Genomic DNA, 24,846 nt, shown 5'->3' on the forward strand with positions numbered 1-24,846 from the left:
ATGGGGATTGACACTTGACTTCTAACAGCGCATTTCCATCACACTAGGGTCCCCTCTATTACTCATGTGTAGAAACTGAGGCCGGAGGAGGGGAAGGACATGCCTGAAGTCACATGGCAGCAGAGTCAGGAATGGGAACGCAGGGCTCCCAACAGTGGGGCAGTCTGGGGGGGAATCTACACCAGCCAGTTCCTTCTCAAGACTCAGCTGGCATCTGGGTGTGGGGGCTGCCTCGAGAGCCCCAAGGCCTTGCCCTCCCCTGGCTCCTGGCCCCCAGGAGGGTTCCACTGGTGCCCACGGGCCTGGTACCCACGTGCTGGTGGAAAGGGCAAGGGGTAAGGCCGGTGGTGGGAACAGTGCTCCCCTGGAGACATGTACCAACCGCCCTGGCAGGCTCCACTAGCTGCCTGCAGCTGCACCTGTGCCATGCAGACTTCTGCCCCCTGCCGCCTCTTACCTGAACATCTCTGTCACTTCTCCCTTGGCCAGTGCCACCAGGACAGGAAAGCCGATACAGGCGGGGACCAGGTACAGGAGTGCAGGCTGAGAGAGAACACAGGCTGGTGAGGCAATGATGGGCAGGGCACATGCTCAGGGCTGTGCCCATCACCCAACCCTCTCCCGGGTGTGACTGAGGGACACTGACTGCCCAGGTTCACAGAGCAAGTCAGTGGCTGGGCCCAAACCCAGGGCTCCTGACTCCAGACCAGGGCTGTTCTTCTCTGGGAGGGAACACAAGAAACCCAAAGAAACTCGAGTATGCAGGGCTTTAAGGGCGCCCATTAGTCTGGACGGCAGCATCCCAACTGCCCAGGACATCAGGTTCAAACTTGCAACCTCCTGAGTTGGTCCTATTCCCAGAGACCCTGCTTGTCTAGGTCTGGGGCTGGAAGTCTGCACTTTTAGCAATGCTCCAGGAGATGCTGTTAGAATGACAATGATTACGACATAGCTGCTATGGATGGAGTACTTTCTGTGGCCTGGATTGAGGTCACCCAACTGGTCATTGGCTCCACCGGGATTCATGCCCAGGTGGTCTGGGCCCACAGCCTGTGAGGAAACTCCTGGTGAAGCTGGGTCTGGAGGACGGGACAATGACACTAAGAGGTCCTGCTCCCAGAGTACCTACTGGGTGCACCGAGCTCAGCCTCTGGGGAGCGCTTCAGTCCATCTCCACACCCGCTGTGACCATCCTCCTTGTGTACGGAAGGAAGGCTGATGCTTCCGGAGGAGAGGGGGTAGCCCAGGCCTTGGAGGCCTAAATGGCAAACTGGAGGTTGAACTTGGGCACCCCCCAGACTCCAAAGCCATTCTTCTCCTTGCAGCATCTGAAAGCTGGACCTCATGCTACTGATCAACCCTCCGTGGCCCCCAATGCTCCCAGCAGCCTGAAGTCCCCATGAGATGTGACCCCTGCTTCCTTCTCCAACCTCCCCTGCCCTGCCCTACTCTGGCCACACTGGTCTCACTGTGGTCCTCCTTGTCACCTGAAGCTACAGGACCTCTGCATGTACCGTTTCTGGGATGTTCTTCCCACCTGTGCCTAGGTTCCTCCTCCATCAGACCTCGGCTCAGCTGTCACTTCCGTGGGGCAGCCTGTGCTTGCGTGGGGTCAGGCCCTCTTGCTGCACGCTCTCAGCTCCCCCACTCCCCCCGCAATTCTTCACAACATTCTCTGGCAACTTGGACTGAAACATTCCTGTGCCATTATAGGCTGGCGTTTCTCTCCTGTTACGCTGTCAACTCCATGAGGGCAGGCCCCACAGCTGTCTTGTTCACTGCTGTAATCCTGGTACTCAGAAGAGGGCCTGGTAAATACGAAGCCAATGGCTTCCTCACAGATGCTCACAAAATTAAGGGGGTGTCCTGGAGATAACTAGGGTGAGGGTGAAGGAGACATCACTCCAAAGGCAAAGCCAGCACCTGACTAGAGAACAGGGCTCCACAGTCTCCTGAGGCTGACCATCAGACCATTTCCTGGCTCCTGCCATGGGTGAGCTGTGAACTACCCCACTTCCTATATATTATCCTTGAAACTAGTAACACCCTATTCATTTGGATCTGAGTTTTACAGATGATGCTATTGAGGTTCAGAAGGAAATGACTTGCCTGAGGTCACACAGGGTGTTAAGTGGCTGAGTTGGGATTTGAACTTGGGCAGCTGAGCTTCTTCTCCTGCATCAGGTATTTGCTATGAGATAGGCTTTGGGCCAAGAATGATAGAAATCACAACAACAAGACTTGTGAGAGGCAGCCAAAGCAGTACTCCGGGGAAAATTTGTAACCCTAAGTATATTTACTAGAAAGACTGGAAATAAACAATCTCAGTTTTCAAATCAGGAAGCCAGAAAAAGAATAAAATAAACACCCCCAAAGTAGGAAGAAAGTAATAAAGGCAAAGCAAAAATTAATGAAGTAAAAATAAAACAAATATAAACTGATTAAAATTTAATTTCTGAAAAGTAGATCACTTTTATAGATGAAGAGACTGAAGATCAGAGGAGAAAAAAGGATCTGCTCTAAATCACACAGTTGGTCAGGATACAGACCCCACTTCCTCTGTCTCTAAGTCCAGTATATTTTCTTCACCAAGGCCAGGCTGGGCAAAACAGAAGGCTTCCCAGGAGGAGGGTGCGTAGAAGTCTGGCCCCACCATAGCCTGCCGCACTTAAGAGCTGGCAGCAACTGAGGGGCTCCTTTGGGAAGAACTGAGTTTGCTTAGTATCACAGGGATACAAACCTATTCTTTTTTTTCCTCTCAAGGCACCAGGGAACCTCTCCAAAGAAAGTCAGTGCTAAGGAGAGGATGGGATGTACAGCTTGGGGCAGTGTGGGGGTCAGGACTCCTGCCTCTCCATCTTGCCTTGGCTTTGCTGTGTGACCACAGATAAACCACGTTCCTTTCTGGGCTTCCCTCTCCGTCCGTATGATGAGGACACCTGATCATCATTAAAGGCCTTTCTAGGAGGCTGCTAGTCCTGGCTTGGAGTGTTGTTTTTTTTTTTTTTTTTTTTTTTGCGATACATGGGCCTCTCACCGTTGTGGCCTCTCCCGTTACGGAGCACAGGCTCCGGACACGCAGGCTCAGCGGCCATGGCTCACGGGCCCAGCCGCTCCGCAGCATGTGGGATCTTCCCGGACCGGGGCACGAACCTGTGTCCCCTGCATCGGCAAGCGGACTCTCAACCACTGCGCCACCAGGGAAGCCCTGGAGTGCATTTTTGATAGAAGCCAAATGGGAACACAGAGGCAGAGGTGACCCCTACCTAGGGAACTGCTCGCACTGGGACTGCCTATGTCTTGGAGAGGGAGAAGGAGCTCAAAGAACAGGTTTCCCTTGTGTCCCAATCCCCATCCCAAAAAAGATTTTCAGAGAGATGCCCGTGTGGATGACTGGGGAGAACAGTTGGGCTGCTGCTGGGGAGTAGCAGAGGCCTGAGACCAGGAGTCTAGGGCTCTAGCCAGGTCTCAGCTTGACTTGCTGTGTCACCCAGGGAAGGCTCCTTTTCTCTCTCCCACAGAGAGGACCACCTCTCCCACCTCTGCCCTGAGCCTGTGTGAGAGCTCCCAATGGAGCCTTCTCTGAGTCTAGCCCAGGCAGAAGGCAAGCCTGCCACCTGGTGGCCCTCTGTGGAATAGCTCTGGGCTTGGACTCTCACGGGACTGACAGCTGGAGAACAGACCTCCAAGGAGGCCCAAGCACTCTCTGCGCCCTCCTTGCCAAGTGCAAGTCCCTCTCAGCTTGCGGAGCTTCCAAGGCCATTTGGGGCAGAAGTGAATGAGAGGTGCTTCCCCACTGGTTCTTGGTTTCTCTACAGGCCAGGGGACCTTGGACCTTCTGTAAAGCATCAGTATCAATTTCACAAACACTGTAGATATGAAAATATTGTAAGGACTAAATGAGTTAATGAGCGAGAGGGTTTAGCACAGTGCCTGGCACAGAGTAACTGGCCAGCAGCTCTTGTGATTAACTTAAATGTGGCTCCCCTGTGGCCGGTGCCCTGGGGAAGCGGGAAGGGAGGAGGAGGAGGAGGGGAGGGTGGAGGGGGTACAGTAATACTAACTGGGCCAGGCATGGTTCTGAGCACTTTACTTATATTAACTCATTTCACCCTCAGACGACCCCAAGGTGGCTACTATTATTTATCCTCATTTTCTGTTTTCACGAATCAATGAGGAATCCTGACTATAACTTCAGCAACTTGCCCAGAGTCCTGCAGAAGCAGACGGTGGAGCCTGGATTCACACCAGGGCTCCCTTAGCCTCCACTCCACACTGCCTCTCCCATGGCCGGGGGTTCAGAGCCTGGGCTTGGTCTTCACGTGACACAGGTTTGAATCCTGGCTCCACCACACACCTGCCACGTAGCACCTGAACTCCAGTTCCCTCATCTGTTCACAGGATCCTCCTGAAGTACTGAGCAGAGCCTGACCCATGGGGAGTCCTCTTATTTCCAGAAGAAAGCAACCTTGCCTGCCGGCTTTCCCCTCGCCAGCTCTTCTCCAGGCCACACTGACAGCTTTCAGCCCCAGCCCAGCCTGGTTCACTCTGTGGCAGCTCAGTACCCATCTAGGTGGGAGAAGGGGGCAGAGCCTGGCCTGCTTGGGGAGTGATGGAAGGGGGGCCCTGACATCCTATCACTTACCTGGTGGGTGGACAATGGGCTGAGACGCCCAACACCCACCTGATCCCGTTCTTCTGTCTGCTCCCACTACCGAGGCTGAGAAGCCATGGCCACATTACAGCTGGGGCCCAGGGACACTGATCTGTCCCAGGAGATGTGGGCAAAGATCTGCTGAGAGGACTCGGAGAAAGGTGTCGCCTTCCTGATGAAGGTGACAGGCAGGCTGGCGTCCTTCCTCCTTCTCCTCGCCACCAGTGTGCGTGTGCTGCCTGAAGTAGGGCAGTCACCTTGCAACGACCACAGGTGGAAAGGCCAAGAGAATCACAGACACGCTTGCTCTACACCACTGGACTGCTTGCATGTGGGACAAGTAAGTGCCCATCACTTGCAGTGAAAGCACTCCCGATACACCGAGGAGTCATGCTCACCTGGGCGTGTTTGAAGATGTGCATGATGAAGATGGTCAGGCCCAGGCCGAAGATGTAGGCTGCAAAGCTGGTGTAGAAGTAGGTGTGGGTGTTCTTCTTCAAGCTTCAGTGATGGTGTGGGGAGAGAGGAGGGTGAGATTGAGGCACTGCAGAGCAACAGTGAGGAGGAGGGGAGCTGGGGAAGACCCTGGAGGCTGTGTGGGGTGGCTGAGAGCTCTGGGCCGGGGGCTTGGAGGTGGGCATGCACTCTGATTCTGCCCCAGCTAAGTGTCTCTGGACCAGTCACTTTCCTTCTTTCAGCCTCAGTTTACTCATCTGCAAAATGGGAAAACCATGAGCCATCTCCCTAGTGGTTGTTGAGTATCAAATGCTATAACCTAGAACAGTGGCTAGGAAGCTCAGGCCAGCATAAAAATCACCTGGACAGCACGTTAAAAAAATAGAGCTGTATGGGAGTTCTCTGGTGGTCTAGCGGGTAGGATTCTGGGCTTTCAATGCCGTGGCCGGGTTCAATCCCTGGTCGGGGAACTGAGATTCCGCAAGCCACGCAGCACGGCCAAAAAAACAAAACAAAAACAAAACAAAAGAAACACCCAGAGTTCTAGGTCCAATTCCCAGGGAGTCAGATCTAATAGGTCTGGGGATCTGCATTTTTTAAAAAAATTTTGTAATAACTTTATTTATTTTTGGCTTTTTTTTTTTTTTTTTGGTATGTGGGCCTCTCACTGTTGTGGCCTCTCCTGTTGTGGAGCACAGGCTCTGGACGCGCAGGCTCAGCGACCGTGGCTCATGGGCCCAGCCGCTCCGTGGCATGTGGGATCCTCCCGGACCGGGGCACGAACCCGTGTCCCCTGCATCGGCAGGTGGACTCTCAACCACTGCGCCACCAGGGAAGCCCGGCTTTTTTTTTTTAATTGAAGTATAGTTGATTTATACTATCATGTTACTTTCAGGTGGAAAGCACAGTGATTCAGATATATATATACAAATATATATATATATTCTTCAGATTCTCTTCCCTTACAGGTTATTACAAAATATTAAGTATAGTTCCCTGTGCTATACAGTTAGGTCCTTGTTGGTTTGGGGATCTGCATTTTGAATCTGATACAGGTGGATCATGCTTTGAGGAACACTGATACAGAAACTGTACAGCTAAGTTCTTTTAAGCGCAGTGGAGCGAATAGTTCAGCAACCCGCTGTGAATACTGAATGGATGTTGATTACATGGATAGGACGCCACTGGCTTTCTGGGCGATTCACCCAAGATCAGCTTCAGAAGAGCTGACCCGTGCAACCTGGCACTGCCATCACCTGATGCCCTTTCACAGTGCCAGCTCAGGACCTGTGCCTGTGTCCAGCAACATCTGTGGAATGAATGAGTGCTTCTGATGCCCTTCCCTCCTTACCCTGGCGGCTTCTGAGCCTGGAGCTGCAAGTACACTGAGACCTGTCCTGTTGTGCAGCCTGGAGGGTAACTGATTCCCTGTGGGAATGTCACGCAGATTCTGGAACCATCTTGGAAGGACCTGCTTATCCTGCAAGTCCAGGCCCGGAAGGAGATCCTTCCTCCGAGGGTGCTGCCAGCTGAATCTGTATCTCTAGCAAATGGCCGGGAGGCTCTCGTGGGTTGCTCTTTGTACTACCTCTGAACATCTAGGGGCACAGCAGCTGGCACAGATGTGCTTCTACTTACAGACTGGCCAGGTCCCTTCCAAAGGCTCCACAGTGGCACTACCCAAATAACCCAGATCTACGTCAGTGAGGAAAAGTTAAAGTTTCACATGCAACTTGGATTTCCATGACACTGGCACTGAGTTTCTCACTACCACTTTCAACACTATTACTGTTTTGGCAACTACTGGGCACAAGGAGATTAAGAAAAGTTCATAAACCACCTCAAAATTAAGCGCACACACAGCAAGCCCTCCACTGGGAAGACTGAGCACCACTTACTGGTGGCAGGCCCAGCTGACCAGGTGCATTAACTCGGTGTGACCTTTTCTGAGTTTTAAGGGGTGGCTCAACTTGGCCCCCTTCCCTCGCCCTTGTGCTCACTTTCTACAATGGACTGAAAATGTCTGAGCAAGGAGAGGGTGCGGAACAGCCAGTGCAGCTGGGACACGGTGACCTGACCCCGGGCTGATAAAAAGCGATAATGATGACGACGGTGCCTGCAGCTGGACTTCCCTGGGAGCCGCTGGGGTCAGCCTGTGCTCAGCACTCCCTCCACATCTTCTCGGTCAGCCCCAGGCAGGAGCTCCTGTTTACTACTAACTTAAGGATGAGAAACCTTCCCTCAGAAAGGTCAGTTCACTTGCCAAGATCACACGGTGAGAAAGCTCTATGGGTACCACCAGGACCCTCTGGGTTTAAATCTCACTCTGTGATTCATACCTCCCCCAACCTCTCCAGGCTCTTTGAACACTTAGAACCTCAAGATGCAAAATGCAGATAAAATCGGAATTGCCCTGGCTGCTGTGGGGGTGGAAGGTGTGGTCCCGAGTTACCTCCTTTGGGCTCCTGGAAGCTGCAGAACCCCAGAGAACCTCCCTGCCCAGGGGAGGCCCCTCACTTGTGGAACCTGAGCATTAGGGTGCCTAAGCGGCTTACCTGATGTCAAAACGCAGCAGCAAGGCGATGAAGATTCCTGCAGGGAGAAAGCCAGGTTAGACAGTGGTAGAGGAGGAGCAGGGTAGTCAGCTAATATGCAACTGGGTGCCCACTTGTTCTCAGCCACGGAGCAATCATCAGGGGCCAAGGGTGTGGCTGACACTGCTAACTGCCAGCAGAACTCCCGTTTCTCCACCTTCAGGCCACCTGGAACAATGAGACGGTGCCAGGATTTTGCTTTGGTCTGGGACCACGTTGACCTGGCACCTCATAGCACCACAGTGTGGCACACTGGGCCCACCCTCCCAAACATTTACAGGGTGCCTAAGCACTAGGCACTGTACGCAATACAGGGGGAAGCAAAACCACTGCTCTCAGAGCCCAGCCGAGGGGGCAGGGCATGCTGATCGAATATTAACAAAAATCAATGTAAGTAATCGGAAAAGAAGTAGTAAAGCTGTCATTGTTTGCAGATGACATGATACTATACATAGAGAATTCTAAAGATGCTACCAGAAAACTACTAACCAATGAATTTGGTAAAGTAGCAGGATACAAAATTGATGCACAGAAATCTCTTGCATTCCTATACACTAATGATGAAAAATCTGAAAGAGAAATTAAGGAAACACTCCCATTTACCACTGCAACAAAAAGAATAAAATACCTAGTAATAAACCTACCTAAGGAGACAAAAGACCTGTATGCAGAAAACTATAAGACACCGAGGAAAGAAATTAAAGATGATACAAAAAGATGGAGAGATATACAATGTTCTTGGATTGGAAGAAGCAACATTGTGAAAATGACTATACTACCCAAAGCAATCTACAGAGTCAATGCAATCCCTAACAAACTACCAATGGCATTTTTCGCAGAACTAGAACAAAAAATTTCACAATTTGTATGGAAACACAAAAGACCCCGAATAGCCAAAGCAATCTTGAGAAAGAAAAATGGAGCTGGAGGAATCAGGCTCCCGGACTTCAGACTATACTACAAAGCTACAGTAATCAAGACAGTATGGTACTGGCACAAAAACAGAAATATAGATCAATGGAACAGGATAGAAAGCCCAGAGATAAACCCATGCCCATATGGTCACCTTACCTTTGATAAAGGAGGCAAGAATATACAATGGAGAAAAGACAGCCTCTTCCGTAAGTGGTGCTGGGAAAACTGGACAGCTACATGTAAAAGAATGAAATCAGAACACTCCCGAACACCATACACAAAAATAAACTCAAAATGGATTAAAGACCTACACGTAAGACCAGACACTACAAAACCCTTAGAGGAAAACATAGGCAGAACACTCTATGATATAAATCACAGCAAGATCCTTTTTGACCCACCTCCTAGAGAAATGGAAATAAAAACAAAAATAAACAAATGGGACCTAATGAAACTTCAAAGCTTTTGCACAGCAAAGGAAAACATAAACAAGATGAAAAGACAACTCTCAGAATGGCAGAAAATATTTGCAAACCAAGCAACTGACAAAGGATTAATCTCCAAAATTTACAAGCAGCTCATGCAGCTCAATATCAAAAAAAACAAACAACCCAGTCCAAAAATGGCCAGAAGACCTAAATAGACATCTCTCCAAAGAAGATATACAGATTGCCAACAAACACATGAAAGGATGATCAACATCACTAATCATCAGAGAAATGCAAATCAAAACTACAATGAGGCATCACCTCACACCAGTCAGAATGGCCATCATCAAAAAAATCTAGAAACAATAAATGCTGGAGAGGGTGTGGAGAAAAGGGAACCCTCTTGCACTGTTGGTGGGAATGTAAATTGATACAGCCACTATGGAGAACAGTATGGAGGTTCCTTAAAAAACTAAAAACAGAACTACCATACGACCCAGCAATCCCACTACTGGGCATATACCCTAAGAAAACCAAAATTCAAAAAGAGTCATGTACCACAATGTTCGCAGCTCTATTTACAATAGCCAGGACATGGAAGCAACCTAAATGTCCATCAACAGATGAATGGATAAAGAAGATGTGGCACATATATATGATGGAATATTACTCAGCCATAAAAAGAAACGAAATTGAGTTATTTATAGTGAGGTGGATGGACCTAGAGTCTGTCATATAGAGTGAAGTAAGTCAGAAAGAGAAAAACAAATACCGTATGCTAACACATATATATGGAATCTAGGGGGAAAAAAAGGCTCTGAAGAACGCAGGGGCAGGACAAGAATAAAGATGCAGATGTAGAGAATGGACTTGAGGACACGGGGAGGGGGAAGGGTAAGCTGGGACAAAGTGAGAGAGTGGCATGGACATATATACACTACCAAATGTAAAACAGATAGCTAGTGGGAAGCAGCCATATAGCACAGGGAGATCAGCTCGGTGCTTTGTGATCACCTAGAGGTATGGGATAGGGAGGGTGGGAGGGAGATGCAAGAGGGAGGAGATATGGGGATATATGTATATGTATAGCTGATTCACTTCGTTATACAACAGAAACTAACACACCATTGTAAAGCAATTATACTCCAATAAAGATGTTAAAAAAAAATCAATGTAAGACTGTGCCTGTGAAAGGGTGCTTCCTCTGTCATGGGAAGGTCTATCAGGGGATGAGACTCAGGCTGGGGGGAGGTGGGGAGGAAGGAGGGCTTCTTTGAGGAAGTGACACTTGCCAGGGAAAGGGAACAGCATGTGCAAAGAGGAAAGAGGGCTCAGGAGGTGTGGCAGGGCTCTAGGAGCCAGTAAGGCTGCAGCCCAGAGCAGGAGATGCTGGGGATGGACCAGCCATGCAGGGCCCCATGGGTACGAGGAGTGGGAGTAATGGGACACACTGGAAGAATTCTAAGTGGGAGGATAACCTAAAAAGATTTTGAGAAAGACCCTCATGGCAGTTGCTTGGCTGGAGGGAGAAGGAGTAGGAGCAAGCAGACCACCGGGAGGTCCTGCAGGAGCTGAGACAAGGACAGTGAACTCTGTCCACCCACTGCACTATTTGCACTTCAAAACCAAGCCCAGTCACGCTGGAAACTTGAGTCCCTGAGACACAGCCAGCCAGTCCAGCCTCTGCATGTTGCACACAGGTCCATCTGGGTGTCTGTCTCCCTGACTTATCTTTGGGCTCAGACAGAGCAGGGCTGAACCTCATTCAGTTGAGAGCAGGTTCTCAGGAGCCAAAACATTCCGTGCTCATCAGAAGCGCTGACTGGCAACATGTGATTAACTTCAAAGAGGAAAATGAATTAGTCCTCACTGAAGACTGCGAGTAGGGAGCTGGTGGGTGGTGCGAACAGACAAATGCTGCCGTTCTGGAAACAAAACTGGGAACCCAGTGGCCCCTGGCAGCTGAATTCTACAACTGTTCTTCAACTAATGCACGGGCCAGAGCTCCCAAGAGCTTTTACTCATAATAATGCATCTGATCCTCAGAGCAACACCCCACAACCCATTCTTCCTTCAAGGTCATCCCCGAGGCTCTGTGAGGGTACAGTAACTCACACTGATTGTGACTGCTGAAAAGACTCAGATACACAGGAATATGAGGATATGCAGAGATGTCCCATGCAGGCCTCAAGCCCAGAACCGCCCAACAAGGACAGTGGGGAAGTCTGCGGGTGCCTGTGACAGACCACCCCGCTGCAGGGCGAGACGAATGCTTTATGGGACTCGGTTTCTTCAGTCGGATGGAGCTGCTTCCCTCCTCCCAGAACCACCAGGTATGGGAACACCTGGCTTCAAGACCATGGCCCCACGGCCTTAGGCAAGTCTCTTTGAACCTCAGTTTCCTCATCAGTAACATGGAAATACCCTCTACCTCATCGGGCTGCTAGAAGTAGCAAAGATAACGTATTAAAAAACACCCAGCATAGTGCTTGGCCAACAACAGGTGCTTGACAAATGATAGTTCTGGGACTATCTTATTATTGTCATTACTGTCATAGAAGCAGCTCTGGTAACGTTTTTTGCAGTCAGATAGACCTGGTCTGAGTCTTGGCCCTTTTGCTTCTTAGTGTGTGAATTTACCTTAAGTCCCTTCATTTCTGAGCCTCAGTTTCCTCATTGGTACGAGAGAGAAAGCCTTTGCGTCATCATCATACGTATCACAAAAGGAAGGTGTCGCAACGCAAGTGTCTGTACCATCCCTGCTCACTAGCAGAACTGTTATTATGTCCTACGCTGGAAAATAAACTGGCTTTTAACTCGTTCCAAACTTTCTTCTTTCAAGCAAGCACCAGGGGTGCTTCTAACCCTCTGACTCGGAGCCTCTGGGACTAGGGGAGTAAGAATGTTCTTTGGATGTTCTGTGCCCGTCACCAGGCCTGGATCTCGCAGACACACAGAATCCAAGCCTCAGCCATTTCAGCTGCCCTCAGAGAGGCAGCTCAGCTTTGCCCCCAGGTAGTTCGGGCTGCAGGCCGCCAGGGATGTATGTCCAGGCTCAGACCTTCACACGGGGCACCTGTCTCTGTATCCACAGGTACGCTGACTAGCACCCACACATAGATGATGGGTTCAAAGGCCAGCTCGTGCAGTCGAGCAGGTGCGTGCCACCGGTCCCTCTGCTAAGACTGCAGACAAAGGAGCCCACAGCCATGGTGCCCCGTGTCCACACATGGCGCATGTTCTCCCTGGAGCCCTCCCAGTACTGGGGAGAGGAGGACCAAGGGGACTGTGGCAGTTCTAGCACATTTGTGTTACCTGAAAACACTGGGAAGGGGTGTGTACACGTGCAAGTGTGTGAGGGGATCAGATTCCTTTAACACTGCCACAGAATGTGCTTTTGTAGAGTGTATTTCGGTCTGTCATATACATTTACCTCTGTAGTTCTTGAGTAATGTCTGCTCACCCAGTCAGAAGCTCCGTGAGAGGCAGTCTTGCTCAGCACTGTCCCTCCAGCGTGCAGCCCATGGCCTGGCCCAGGACCGGCACTCCACAATGTATGCCGAGGTGGACCCCTTCACCAGACCCCCGGGCAGGGGGCGGAGGGATCTCCCAGCCTAATCCTTTCTCCTTCCCTCTCCTGGTGGGTAAGGCTGTGTTTCACAGGACTCCTCCTTCTCCAGGGAAGCCCCCTCCACCCTTTGCACTGTGGCCCCCACCTCAGCCTGGTCACCTGGAATGACGATGTCTCCGAGTCCCAGCATGGCAAAATTGTCCGCTTCCAGGCCCTTCTCCAGCAGATCCTGGGGAAACACCACTGCAGGGGGAGGCAGGGATGCGAGGAGGTGGTGAGAGCCCAGCGCACTCTGACTCCTACCCCTCCACCTCTGGTGTATGGAACTTACACACTTGCATTTCTGGGTGGGGGGATGGGAGTGGGGAGCTGAGAGGATGTCGAAGGGCTGAAGGGCAATGTCTCCATCTGGAATCACAGCTGGTTGGAGCAGGGAAGAATCTAGGATCATCTAGGCTAAAGGTTTAATGCCTTTATTCAGCTGTAACTCACATGTCATACAACTTCAGTGCCCTTTTATAGCTAGAACTCTGGTTAAATGGGATTGACCCTAAAGCCTAGTATATAAAAGATGAAACAGCCCACACGGTGCTGGCATCTAACAGGCTTTGTATCTCACTGCAGCTGGGGTGTGGACAGACCCTTGTTCTGAAGCAGGGAGAGCTTGGGCTACAGGCTGTTTCTGTATCTGCTGAGGGTGAAGAGGTCACATACCTATAAATTCCTTGCTTAGAGCCCCTTACTCAGAAATCCTGCTGGCCAGCTTGTTTGGATAAATACAGATTGAGAGAAATGCCTCCCTGTCTGTCCAGTTATGGCAAGAGGCAGTTGTAGCTGGATTTCATCCATAGCAGCCTGGAGCAGAGAGCAGTTACCTGTGGGCTTCAGGGTCAGACTGTGTGGGTCTGAATCCTGGCTCTGCTGTGGGACTGCACAGTTTACTTAACTGCTCTGGGTCTTGGTTGTCTCACCTATAAAATGGGTATAACAGCTGAACTGACCCCATAGGGCTGTGGTGAGGATTAGGTGATTTGCACACATTGTTAACTGCTACGTCATGCTTTCTTTACTAACCCAGTCCTGCTTTTGTGTGGGGCCGCCCTCCCAGGGGATGAATCAAGTGTGGCATTCAAGGCTAAGACAATCAGGACAATCTGGTCCCCAAATTCCTGACTTCCCTTGCAGCTAGGAGTGGTCATGTGACCCAGCTCTGGCCAATGGTACGTAAGCAGAGGTAAGCTGGGGGTTCTGGGCAAGCTTGTGCCTCCCTCATGAATTGTACAGAGGCCCTTCCCTGCCTGCTTCTTCCTGCCTTGAATGCACAATCACAGTGACTTACAGCTCTCCTCGTTTGATCCTCCCAAACCTGGTACCATTCAATTCTGAGTGGCAGATGTGGAAAGCAGGGCCCAGGGAGGTGAAGTCTCTTCCCTCAGGCCACGTAGCCAGCGAATGTCACATCTGGGATGCAAGCCCAGGCCTCCTGACTTCCGCATCTGTCCGCTTAACCACTCTGCTAGGCTGCCTCTGACCTCTACTCCTAGCAGGGGCAGGCAACGGACTTTCTCCTCAAGCCAGAAAACCAAATTTCAAGCACCAGAAACCAGAGATGCATGTCATTTCCCTGTTCAGAGTCTTCCAATGGCTCATCCACTGCCTACTGGGCAGTGTCCAGGCTCCTTGACACGCCATCCTTGGCTTCCCCCTATCTGGCCTCTTTTCTGCTGCTCCCCTAAACTCAGCCACATTCCCTCCCCGATTCTCTGCTCCCTCCATGCGTTTTCCTAATTGTAGCCTTTGGCTGAAGCTGTACTCTCTCTTTCAAATGCCCCTACTGCCCCTGCATGCTTGGTAAACACATATTTATCCTTCGTGACCCAGGAAAGCTTTCCTGACACCTTGGCTGGGTTCATCCATCACAGCACGTAGGGCACAGCTGCTCTTCTTTCTGGCTTGCCCAGCATCTGTTCTGTTGCTCTGAAGAACTGCCTTCACCTTACACCCTTGGTTCTGGGAGGCTGCTGATTCAAATACTCTGCCCTCAGGCACTGGAGAGGGCAGTGACCCTGGCCTTTCCACCACTCCCAGCTGGAATGCCTAGCTTACGGGCCAGGCCAGGCTCCATGGGTTCATCCAAGCCAAAGCTGGGAGAAACTTGTTTTCCTCTAGGGTCGCTGAGCTGCGACTGCAGCAGCTAGGAACGAGTGGCCACCAACCTCTCCCCAGCTCACAGAGAGGACCTGTGTGCATCAGGGGAGAGTCAGACCGTGAGGAGGACAGCCATTTCCTGACTCCTGGGGCTGACTCCACCCCATCTGCCTGCTGCCCAAGCAGCACTCCTCGTGGAGCTGTGAGGTCTTCCTGACAGGATCCCCCTGCTTCCTTCCATCACGTCTTACTGATTCCGTTCCTCCTCTTTGGGTCTTGTGATGCCAGGAGGTGATTCTTGATTAGTCTAAGGCTTAAACTCCAAGCTCATCATGATTTTCCCATCCCCCTTGATGATGAATGACAGAATTGGGCCTGTGACCCAATTCTGGCCAGTGAAATATGAGAGAGGCTACAGGGGGGATTTGGGGAAAAACATCCCTCTCTGATGAAAGAGAGACATAAAGTTCCCCCTTTCTGCCCGTGAACATGTTGAGAATGGTGGGGTGGAGGGCTGAGGTGACCTTGGCTCTTGGCAACGCCACTGAGGGTCAGAAATCCAACTCTAGATGCTCTGCCACTGGGCTTGCTGCAGTGTGAAAGAACAACATTTCCACTTTTTTTTTTTTTTGCCACGCAGCATGGCATGCAGGATCTTAGTTCCCTGACCAGGGATTGAACCCGCTCCCCCTGCAGTGGAAGCGCAGAGTCTTAACCATTGGACCGCCAAGGAAGTCTCCACATTCTTTACAGATGCTTGTAGGTGGGCTTTCTAATATTTATAACAATGGATACACTGAAGAACAAAATCAGGGCAGTGTGAGAGGCATGGGGCAGACAGCACCTGATATTTATGTACCAAAGGGATCCAGGGAGAGGGCTCCAGGTCTTGGCGTGGGGGATATCCTCATCTGGAGGCCCCTGCCTATCCTGCACAGGCTGCATCAGACACCCATCTCTGCGCTCGCCCCCATTCCAGCTCGTCCCACAGAGCCATGCACTGTGACCAGACGGCTGGAGGCCAGGGTCTGGGATGGCTGTGCAGGAACGTAGTGGACGAATCAAAGGGGAGAAGGAAACCAGGCTGGAGACACAGGGGAGCTTGGAGGAGGAAGAGCTAAGGGAGGGTACGGACCAAAACAGGGACCACGAGGGGATGGGCCACCAGGGTGGGGGCAGACGGGCTCCCCGTGGTGGGGTGGTCACTTACATTTTATTGGTGCCTCAAAGGACTTGGCCACTGTCACCATCACATTGGTGCCAAATACCTAGAAGGAGGAGAGAGGAGTCTGGAGGGAGGTGAGGGCTGGGTGGGAAGGAATGGCTGTGCTTGGGCTTCTCAATGTGCTGCTGCCTGGGACGGGCGGGAAAGGGGCAGGGAGCCAGGAAGGGCTCCAGAGCAGATGTGAAGTTGAGATGAGGTGGCCACCGACACTGGCCATGTGGACACTTCACGGGGCTCCTTGTTCTAGGTAGCAACGAGGGGCAATTCCAAGGAGTTGGTAAAGGGCCTCTGATGGCCCTGGCCAGGCATCCTATGTTAGTTCAGGAGTCTGCCCCTCCCAAGAGAGAAAGTCCTCCAGCACCACGTACTTAAGGGGAGAAGAGGCTGCCTGAGGCCACGGAAAGGGTGCCTGAGTCAGGCTGCCCTCGATCCCTCAGCGGGGCCCCTCAGAGTGAGTGTGGCAGGTCTCTTAGCCCAGGGCTGGCATGCGGCCTACGTCCTCACAGTCGGTGCCTTGCTCACCAGCCTCCACTCATCTGCTTTAACCACACCTGCCTCAACGTCTCTGAGCCTCAGCTCGCTTGCTGGAGAGACACAGGATAAGCAATACCCCTGCTGGGGCCACCACGAGGAAGAGAGGGCGGCTGGAAGGCACTGGGCATAGGGTGTGCTCTCAGCAAGTGAGGACTCTGTTCTCTCATCCACTCCACAGCTGAGGGCACTGGGCCCAGAAAGGACCTGCTCTGGGGTCTTACTTCCAGGTCAGGGCAGCTTCCCTCCATCAGACGACCGCAGCTTGGGCCGGAGACGGGGGAGGAGGAGGCGAGGGGGCCCGGTAGCCAGACATCCTTTGCGTCCCTGCCCAACTCACCCAGAAGACATCGTAGACGAAGAGCCCGCCCAGCAGGATGCAGCCGGTGCTGACGTTGTTCAGGTGCAGGAGCTCTACCCCGTTAAGGGAGAAGGCCAGGCCGAAGAGGTTGTTGGCGACCCAGTGCTGGGGAAAGATGAGAGTGAGACCAGCTCTCCTGCCCCCAACCTGCCCCTCAGGCGCTTCCCCCAACACTGCCCCGGGCCCTGGCTACTTACCTTCCTCAGCAGGTACCAGACACCAACGATGCTGCTCAGGGCCAGGCACACCAGGTCCTTGGTGTCAAACTCATAGTTGATGATCTCTGGGCAGAGAGGCCGGGTAAGTCCACTCCCCGGGGCGGGGCTGCCCCTCCCACCTGTCAGCCCCTGGACGGAGGAGGGCATGGCTGTGGGCTCTGTCAGAGATCCACAGGTTGGGGGTGCTCACTGGAGCCCCCCCACCCAGCCCCTCCAATTTCCTAGAGGAGGGAATGGAGGCCCAGAGAGCACCCAGGCCCGACACAGGGTCAGTGGGAGGTGGCTTGTGGTTCTGGATGCACGGGCTCTGCGCTTGTAGCTGGGCGGCCTCGGGGGAGGCAGTTCCCTCTCTGAGCTTCCATTTCCTCATCTGTAAAAAGGGGATCACAGCACCTCCCTGATAGGACTGCTGTGGGGAGCAAGTGAGACGGCCCTTACACAGCGCTCAGCATGGAGCCTGCACACAGTGGGTGCTCAATCAATGCTGACTGCACTGAGCCCAAGGCTTTCGCAAGGTCCCAGTTCATTCAGGAATCTTTCTACTGTGCCACCAAAGGAGTCAAGAAGCTTGCTGGCAGCGCTGTGTCAACAGCACAGGAGGAGGAAGGTTAAGAGAGGGAGGCCTGGAGATGCAGCAGGCGGGAGGCCCCCAGGCTGCTCTGGTGGGGAGCCTGTGGCAGACGCCCTGATGTTAGACCCCTTCTCCACTACCTCCAAGTGTCCTACTAAGGAAGCCCAGAGAGACGGTGGAGCTTGCCCAGGGTCACAGAGCACAGCATTTCTCTTGATTCCAGGCTGCAGCAGTACTGGTTGGCCCCAGTTGTTGTTCACTCCTTTGTGCTAACAATACCCTGATGATTTTCACCTGGACACAAGGCCAGCTAGCTCTCGGCCACATTTTCTAGCTTCCCTTTAGCTAAATGGGCCCGTGATACAGTTGTCTCTCCTTCCTTCGGGAGGGCCCGTGGAGCAATGGTGCGCTATTCTGGACCCGCGGGCCCCTGAGTGCGGCAGAGCACAAGACAGGTGAAAAAACTCAACAGTCACTGGCTGGGCACAGATGCCTAGAAATGCACAAAGGAATCCTGCTCTCCAGGGACAAGGCAGAACATGCTAGGCACATTCACAAGTGCGACATTCACAAGCTCAGACTTTGACACAAGAGAGAAATACCTTCCATCTGGCCAAGCCGCTGATAATCCTGTCACAGCAGCAGAACCCACAACCTAACTAACCCACGTGACCCAGGCTTTCCCCAGTTCCCTGCGGTTTTCATTTTTTCGAAAGCCACGGAATTCCCCTTTCAGATCTTAGGTGGGGAATAATCACACTGAAAACTGACATGATAAAAATAGCCACGAGAGCCAACTGTTTACTGTTTACTGTGTGCCAGGCGGCGTGCTGAATGCTGTCTCCTCATCACTTACTTACAGTCCTAACAACATGCCTATAAGGGAGGTACCAGATTATGATGTTCATTTTACAGATGAAAAAAAACAAAAACAAAAAAACCCCAACCAAACCACTCAAGGCTCAGAGAGGTAACGGTGTGCACCCAGCGGCAGAGGTGGGATGTGATCCCAGAGCCCACCTTTTCCATCACTCGCTGTACCGGGGAGTCCCAGTATTGGAGAGACAAAGGCGGGGGTGGGGGGAGACACCCAAAGCAGGGGCAAGTGGGCAGCACTCACCTTCCTTGTTCTCCCCAGAGCCCTGGGTGAAGAGCAGCTGGTACTGTCGATTTGGGAAGTTGGCTGGAAAAAACTTATTCATGAAGGGGCTGGAAGGAAAGACAAAGCAGGTTGGCAAACAGAGCCCCCATGGGCAACAGTCACTGAGGCCCTCCCCAGGCATCTGTTTACAAGCTGTTATCTCCCAACAGCCTCACAGCTGCCCTGAGAGGTAGGTGTTATTGTGCCCATTGTACAGATGTGGAAACAGAGGCCCTCAGAGGGCAAGTGACTGCCCAGGTCACATAGGAAGTCAGTATCTGAGCTGAGACCTGAACGTAGGCCTCTGGACTCCTAGTGCTTCCGTACTGCCTCCTAGTTATCACCCAAGAAACACAAAGCAGCGGCAGACTTTCACATAAAACACAGTTTTTAGGACAGCAATGGATTCCAAAGTCTAGTTTATGTACCATCTGTATCAGAGTCCCTTGTCAAGAATGCATATTCTGGCTCAAGCCTGAGTAGGGCAAGTCCTCATTCTTGAAGGAGACCCACTGAGTCTAGGCAGATGGCAGAGCTGAAATGAGGTGCCAACCAGTAGCCTGGGGTGAGATCTGACTCCTTAGAGGGTGAGCATGCCTGGGCCCCATACTGCTTAGGAGGCTGGAAGGCTAGCAGCAGAGAGGGGCTCATTAACCTCAGATGGTCCTAGATAAACCACTTTCTCCTTGCCGGCTCCACCCCCCAGCCAGAGGCAGCTGACCTGGCCTGGTCCAGAGTAAAGCAGAGGATGCGCCAACCATGGCCAGGCCCACAGAGGGAAAGAAGATCTGCAGCCCTCTCTCCTGGGCTGGAGGTAGAGAGGTAGATGGGTGAGGAGGCATGAATTGTTTTTGTTTTTTTTTTTTTTTTTTTTTTTTTTTTTTTTTTTTTTTTTTTTTTCTTTTTTTCTTTTTGCGGTATGCGGGCCTCTCACTGTTGTGGCCTCTCCCGTTGCGGAGCACAGGCTCCGGATGCGCAGGCCCAGCGGCCGTGGCTCACGGGCCCAGCTGCTCTGCGGCATATGGGATCCTCCCAGACCGGGGCACGAACCCGTATCCCCTGCATCGGCAGGCGGACTCTCAACCACTGCGCCACCAGGGAGGCCCTGTTTTTGTTTTTTTTTAAATAAATGTATTTATTTTTGGCTGTGTTGGGTCTTCGTCGCTGCGTGTGGGCTTTTTCTTTAGTTGCGACAAGTGGGGGCTACTCTTTGTTGCAGTGCGTGGGCTTCTCATTGTGGTGCCTTCTCTTGTTGCGGAGCACAGGCTCTAGGCGTGCAGGCTTCAGTAGTTGTGGCAAATAGGCTCAGTAGTTGTGGCTCACAGGCTCTGGAGCGCAGGCTCAGTAGTTGTGGCACACGTGCTTAGTTGCTCCGCGGCATGTGGGATCTTCCAGGACTAGGGCTCAAACCCGTGTCCCCTGCATTGGCAGGTGGACTCTTAACCACTGCGCCACCAGGGAAGTCCCATGAATTCTGCTTTTGACTCTAGGAACGGAAAGATAAACCCCTTGTCCCAATTCCTCAGAAGTCTCTGTTTATTCCCAAAGCCATTCAAATGTGTTCAATGTGGCAAATCAAAGCTGCAGCATTCCTTTGCATTTTGAGGCTATTAGAGACTTTCCATTAAAATGTCCATCCAGGGCTTCACTGGTGGCGCAGTGGTTGAGAGTCCGCCTGCCGATGCAGGGGACACGGGTTCGTGCCCCTGTCCGGGAAGATCCCACATGCCACGGAGCGGCTGGGCCTGTGAGCCATGGCCACTGAGCCTGTGCGTCTGGAGCCTGTGCTCCGCAACGGGAGAGGCCACAACAGTGAGAGGCCTGCGTACCGCAAAAAAAAAAAAAAAAAAAAAAAAAAAGTCCATCCAATCACTCTTTCAAAGGTAGCCTGTTAAACTATTTTAAAGTTTTTTAAACCCCATAAAAATCTAGCACACTCCTCTCTCTCTAGCAGTTAGCAGACCCAGAGCCAGCCGGCGTTGACTATTAAGTACACTATTCTGGGGATTTGTTTTAACTATTTCCTTTAATTTTCAGTTTCCCAGAACACTTAGCTATGCTGACATGAGGCATTTCCTTCTAGGTGATCCCGTAAATATTATATAAACTATGCCAACACAGATAAAGCATAAACAGTATAATGTGAATTACTGTTACCTGCACCTCTTACTTCAATAATAAGCATGGTGTCAGCTTTGTAATCCAAATAAAAGGAATTAAATATGGGGAAAAAAAAGAATGCATACTCCTGGACTCCCTTCCAGACCTATTAAGTCAGATGACCTGATGGACACCCCACTCCACGACCTGTTAGGCCTGGGATTTTTACAAACTCATCCGGACTTGATCAGCTAGATGAATCACAGCCCCTTGGGTGGGAGCAACCTCACATTCACTCCTTCTGTGAGGCCTCTGTTGCTCACGATGGGCTTGGCCTCATCTCTGGAAGCATTCTCTCTGATTACTCAGCATGGTCCACTTCCTGGCCAGGCAGGGAGCAGAGACTTTCTTTTCTGGATCACCTTCAGAGCAGGAACAGAAAACCAAGGGCTTCTGCTCAGCCTGGTGCAGCAGCATCGTGGAGTGGACACAAGCTTGGGGGGCCCAGCCCCGAAACGTGTTCTGCCACGTGAGGCCCTGGGCGAGCCACTTTAGTGGCTCAGTCTCCTTGGTTATATGTGGGGATAATACCACCTGACTCAAAGGGTTGCTGTGAAGGTAGGAGAGAAGGTGGGGAGAAGTTTAGCCCAGCACTGGATCCTCAACAGGGGTCATAAGAACTGTGAGTGTCCATCATCGCTGGCACTTGTCCAGAGCCTGAGCTCGAAAGCATTTGGCAGCACCAGATCAGACCGACAACAACTGATGGGGTAGGCAAATCCAGAATGGTGCTCCCAGCTGTAGGAAAATGGACCCAGGCCGAGTGGTACCGAGGGCACAGTGGTAAAGGCAGGGAAAAGGGAGCTGTCCAAGACCCTGGGGCTTGGAGGAAGAAAATATGGATTAAGAACCATCTCTGGGCCTCAGTTTCCCCACTTGTCCAACAGCCAATCCCTCCCAGTCTGCAGGGCTGTGGTGTGAATGATGAGAGGGCTTCGTGATTATGTCGAGACATGGTCAACACAAGGATGCAATTGGGAGTGGGTTTCTACAAATGGGCTCTGGGCAGGTGGGAGGCAGCTGCTGGGATGGATGAGGCTGGAAGCTACTTTCAGCTCAGTTTGCTGAATCACTTTTAGGGAGTCTGAAGCCAGAGGGTGTGTGCAGAGGCAGAGAGAAGGCCTGAGGCGCTAAGCCCTTCACTCCAGCCTGGCATCTGCCTTAGGAGCTCAACCAGCAGAATGTAGTGGTTAAGAGTATGGACTCTGGAGCCAGGCTTCCTGGGTTCAACGCCTGGCCCTGCCACTGAGCTGTGTGACCTTGGCGAAGTTACTTAACTGTTCTGTGCAACTGTTTCCTCATTTGGAACACTATAACAATATCTTTCTCATAGGGATATTAAGAGGATTATATGAATGCTTGGCACCCTGTAAGCTTCACTGCAGCTTCAACTCCAAGTAGGAAGTCTCTAGACTGATGTCTTTGTTATCTCGAGAAAAGAGGGGCTGCTGGGTAACAAATGGTAAGAGTCAAGCAACCTGGCCGGTGTGAGCCTGCCTTGAGGGCAGGAGTCCTGACTTATCGCCTTCACTACACTCATGCCAGGCTTGGGGCCTGGGAGGCAGCTAGTAAATGCTTGCGGAACACCTCTGAATGCGGGCTTTTGTAGCAGGCAGAGACTCCTTCCGGCCCTCGATGGCTCATGCCAAGCCTAAAGGTCACTGCTTCCTGCTGGGAAATCACATCCTGGTGCCCTTCTCCCCTGGGGGTGAAGGCAAGGGTCAGTGAAACAGGTGATGTGGCCTCGCCTCCCTGGGGTGGCAGATTTTGGTCTTATGAACCTTTTCGTCTAAAGGTCATCGGGATGGGATATAAACTCAAGAGGTGATAAAAATAAGCTGTGGTTCCCTTGGAAGGAAGGATATTGGCATGGGCTTGAGTCTTGGTGACCGTACAAGGTGAAGGCAGGCTGTGAGCCCTTGCCTTTCTCCAAAACCTCAAGCTGTGCTATCTTTCCAGGGAGGCTTGAGGCGGCCAGGGGAAGTGGAAGGAATCCCATGAGCATCTCTGCCTGGGCTACCCAGCTCCGGGCTCAGCTTCTACAGCCTCTCAGCAGGCCTCTCCTCCGCCAGTCCTCGGGAGACCACAGGCCCACCAGAGAGGGTGCACAGGCCCCTGTCTTTAAGTTCTCTCTCCCCTTCACTTTTGCCAGACCGGAAAGAATACCTGGCCGTGGAGTTAGACAGACGTGGGCTCAAAACTTCACTCTGCTCCTAGCAGCTACAAAGCTCTCTGAGCCTCAGTTTTCCTGTCTTGAATCTTTAGACCTTGTTTGGATCCTGAGGCAGGTCTGACTGAGTTTGTGGATACATATAAACAATTCATCAAAATTCTAACAACACTGTAGACTTCTTTGAGAAAATATTTAAGAAAATTCAATTTGATTGAAGAAAAGTAAATTTAATTCTTAGATCAACTACCTAAATAGCATGATTAAACTATGCCCTTCCCCTTTTCTAGTAAAATTATTTTCATCTGATTCAGTTCTTTTCCATGTACATTTTCCAGTAATGATTTCTTTCATCCCAGCTTTTAGCCCGTATCAATTTTTTTCAGAGGATAGCTCGGACCCTGAATGGTGAATACCCTTTATGCCCATGGCCACCCATTATTTTCATAAGGTCTAATCTTCCCAGGTCAAACTGTGTGCTCTAAATCTTATCAAGAAAATGATTCTTCTGTTAATTTTTAGTCACTAACAAATTTTACCATGTGCAGTTTTAGTTGCTTTGGTTCTATTTTCTTTGATAATTTCTAACAGTAAAAATTATGAATTGGTTAAAAGACAGACAACTGTTTCTTGGTTAATCCATGGGAAATTTGGGATAATGTTCCTTAGTTACTATTCTAAAAGGGAAAAAAAGGTCTCTGGTGTCAAAATGACACAGGCTCAAAATACCCTGCTCATATTGATTGTAGGATTGTTGAGATAAAGTGAAATAATCAACTCCTCAGCACATGGCCGAACAAAATATACTGGGTTCTTGCACTCTGAGGTGGTGGCTGGGCTGTGGAGAGGACTGGGGTCTCAAGGCTCTTGTAGATGCTGGGGGGTGGGGGGAGATGGGCTAGAATTGGGGGGATCCAAACCAGCATGGGAAGTGACTGCTCCCACACCAGTCCCCCAGGAAAGGAGAGGTCTGTCCTTTGAGGAAGGGTGACTGGGTCTGCCACTATCTTGCCGGGTCCCGGTCAGTCAGGCTCTCTGGGTTTCCACCCTAAAAGGCTGGCGGGGCTGGAGGGAGGAGGGGGTGCTAGAACAAGGCCTTGTGGGTGAAGGTAGGCATAGCTGGAGACAACACTGAACTCAGTCCCAGCTGTGTGAATTCGGGCCAGCCGCTCACTCTCAGTGCGCTTGGCACTTGCTCTGGGCAGGTCACAGACGTGCTCACTTGATCCTTCCCACGCCCCTACGAGGAGGTACTCGCAGCATCTCCATTTTATAGGTGAAGAAACTGATGCTAGGAGAGCCTGAGTAACTTGCACAAATAACAGAGCCTTGGTTTTAGGGCCATGTGCCTTTTGAGCCTATGCTCCTGACTTCCAGGGTCCTGCTTAGAGGAACGAGGCCAAACTCCCCCTGGCTCTCCACGCTTCCGTGAGGATCCTGTTCTCTCTCTCTGACTGTTCTGGGAAGATTCCGCCTGCACTGTCAATGTGCACAGACCTTCCAGCTCCTGGCCTGGCATCTCCCTCCTACGCCCTCTTCCGGGTTTCCTACCCTTCGGAGTTGAGTCCAAGTTGTGTTCCTGCCTTCTGGAAACGTTTCCTGGTCTGCGGACCACCTCTGTGGTTCTCAGCCTGAGGCTGTACCTCCTCAAGAGACCAGATGGAGATAGACTGGGATGCTTTTGTAGTCACAGTGAGGGGGTG

At 51.5% G+C, this 24,846-nt stretch overlaps 1 protein-coding gene across 3 annotated transcripts in view; it reads right to left on the minus strand.

The window, feature by feature from the left end:
* Window positions 1-24,846, minus strand: part of HM13 (histocompatibility minor 13) — a 41,371-nt gene that overhangs the window by 2,758 nt on the left and 13,767 nt on the right. For all 3 annotated transcript variants that reach the window (XM_082643752.1, XM_082643753.1, XM_082643751.1), the window contains exons 4-11: window positions 18,793-18,881; window positions 17,081-17,166; window positions 16,863-16,988; window positions 15,977-16,034; window positions 12,778-12,861; window positions 7,666-7,702; window positions 5,053-5,155; window positions 458-543 (exon numbers count right to left, since the gene is read on the minus strand). In XM_082643752.1, the coding sequence (XP_082499878.1) occupies window positions 458-543; window positions 5,053-5,155; window positions 7,666-7,702; window positions 12,778-12,861; window positions 15,977-16,034; window positions 16,863-16,988; window positions 17,081-17,166; window positions 18,793-18,881 (669 nt within the window). The remainder of the gene's footprint in view (window positions 1-457; window positions 544-5,052; window positions 5,156-7,665; window positions 7,703-12,777; window positions 12,862-15,976; window positions 16,035-16,862; window positions 16,989-17,080; window positions 17,167-18,792; window positions 18,882-24,846) is intronic.

Source organism: Mesoplodon mirus (assembly GCF_964341445.2).
Source record: "Mesoplodon mirus genome assembly, chromosome: 15".
In the NCBI taxonomy this organism is placed as follows: domain Eukaryota; kingdom Metazoa; phylum Chordata; class Mammalia; order Artiodactyla; family Ziphiidae; genus Mesoplodon; species Mesoplodon mirus.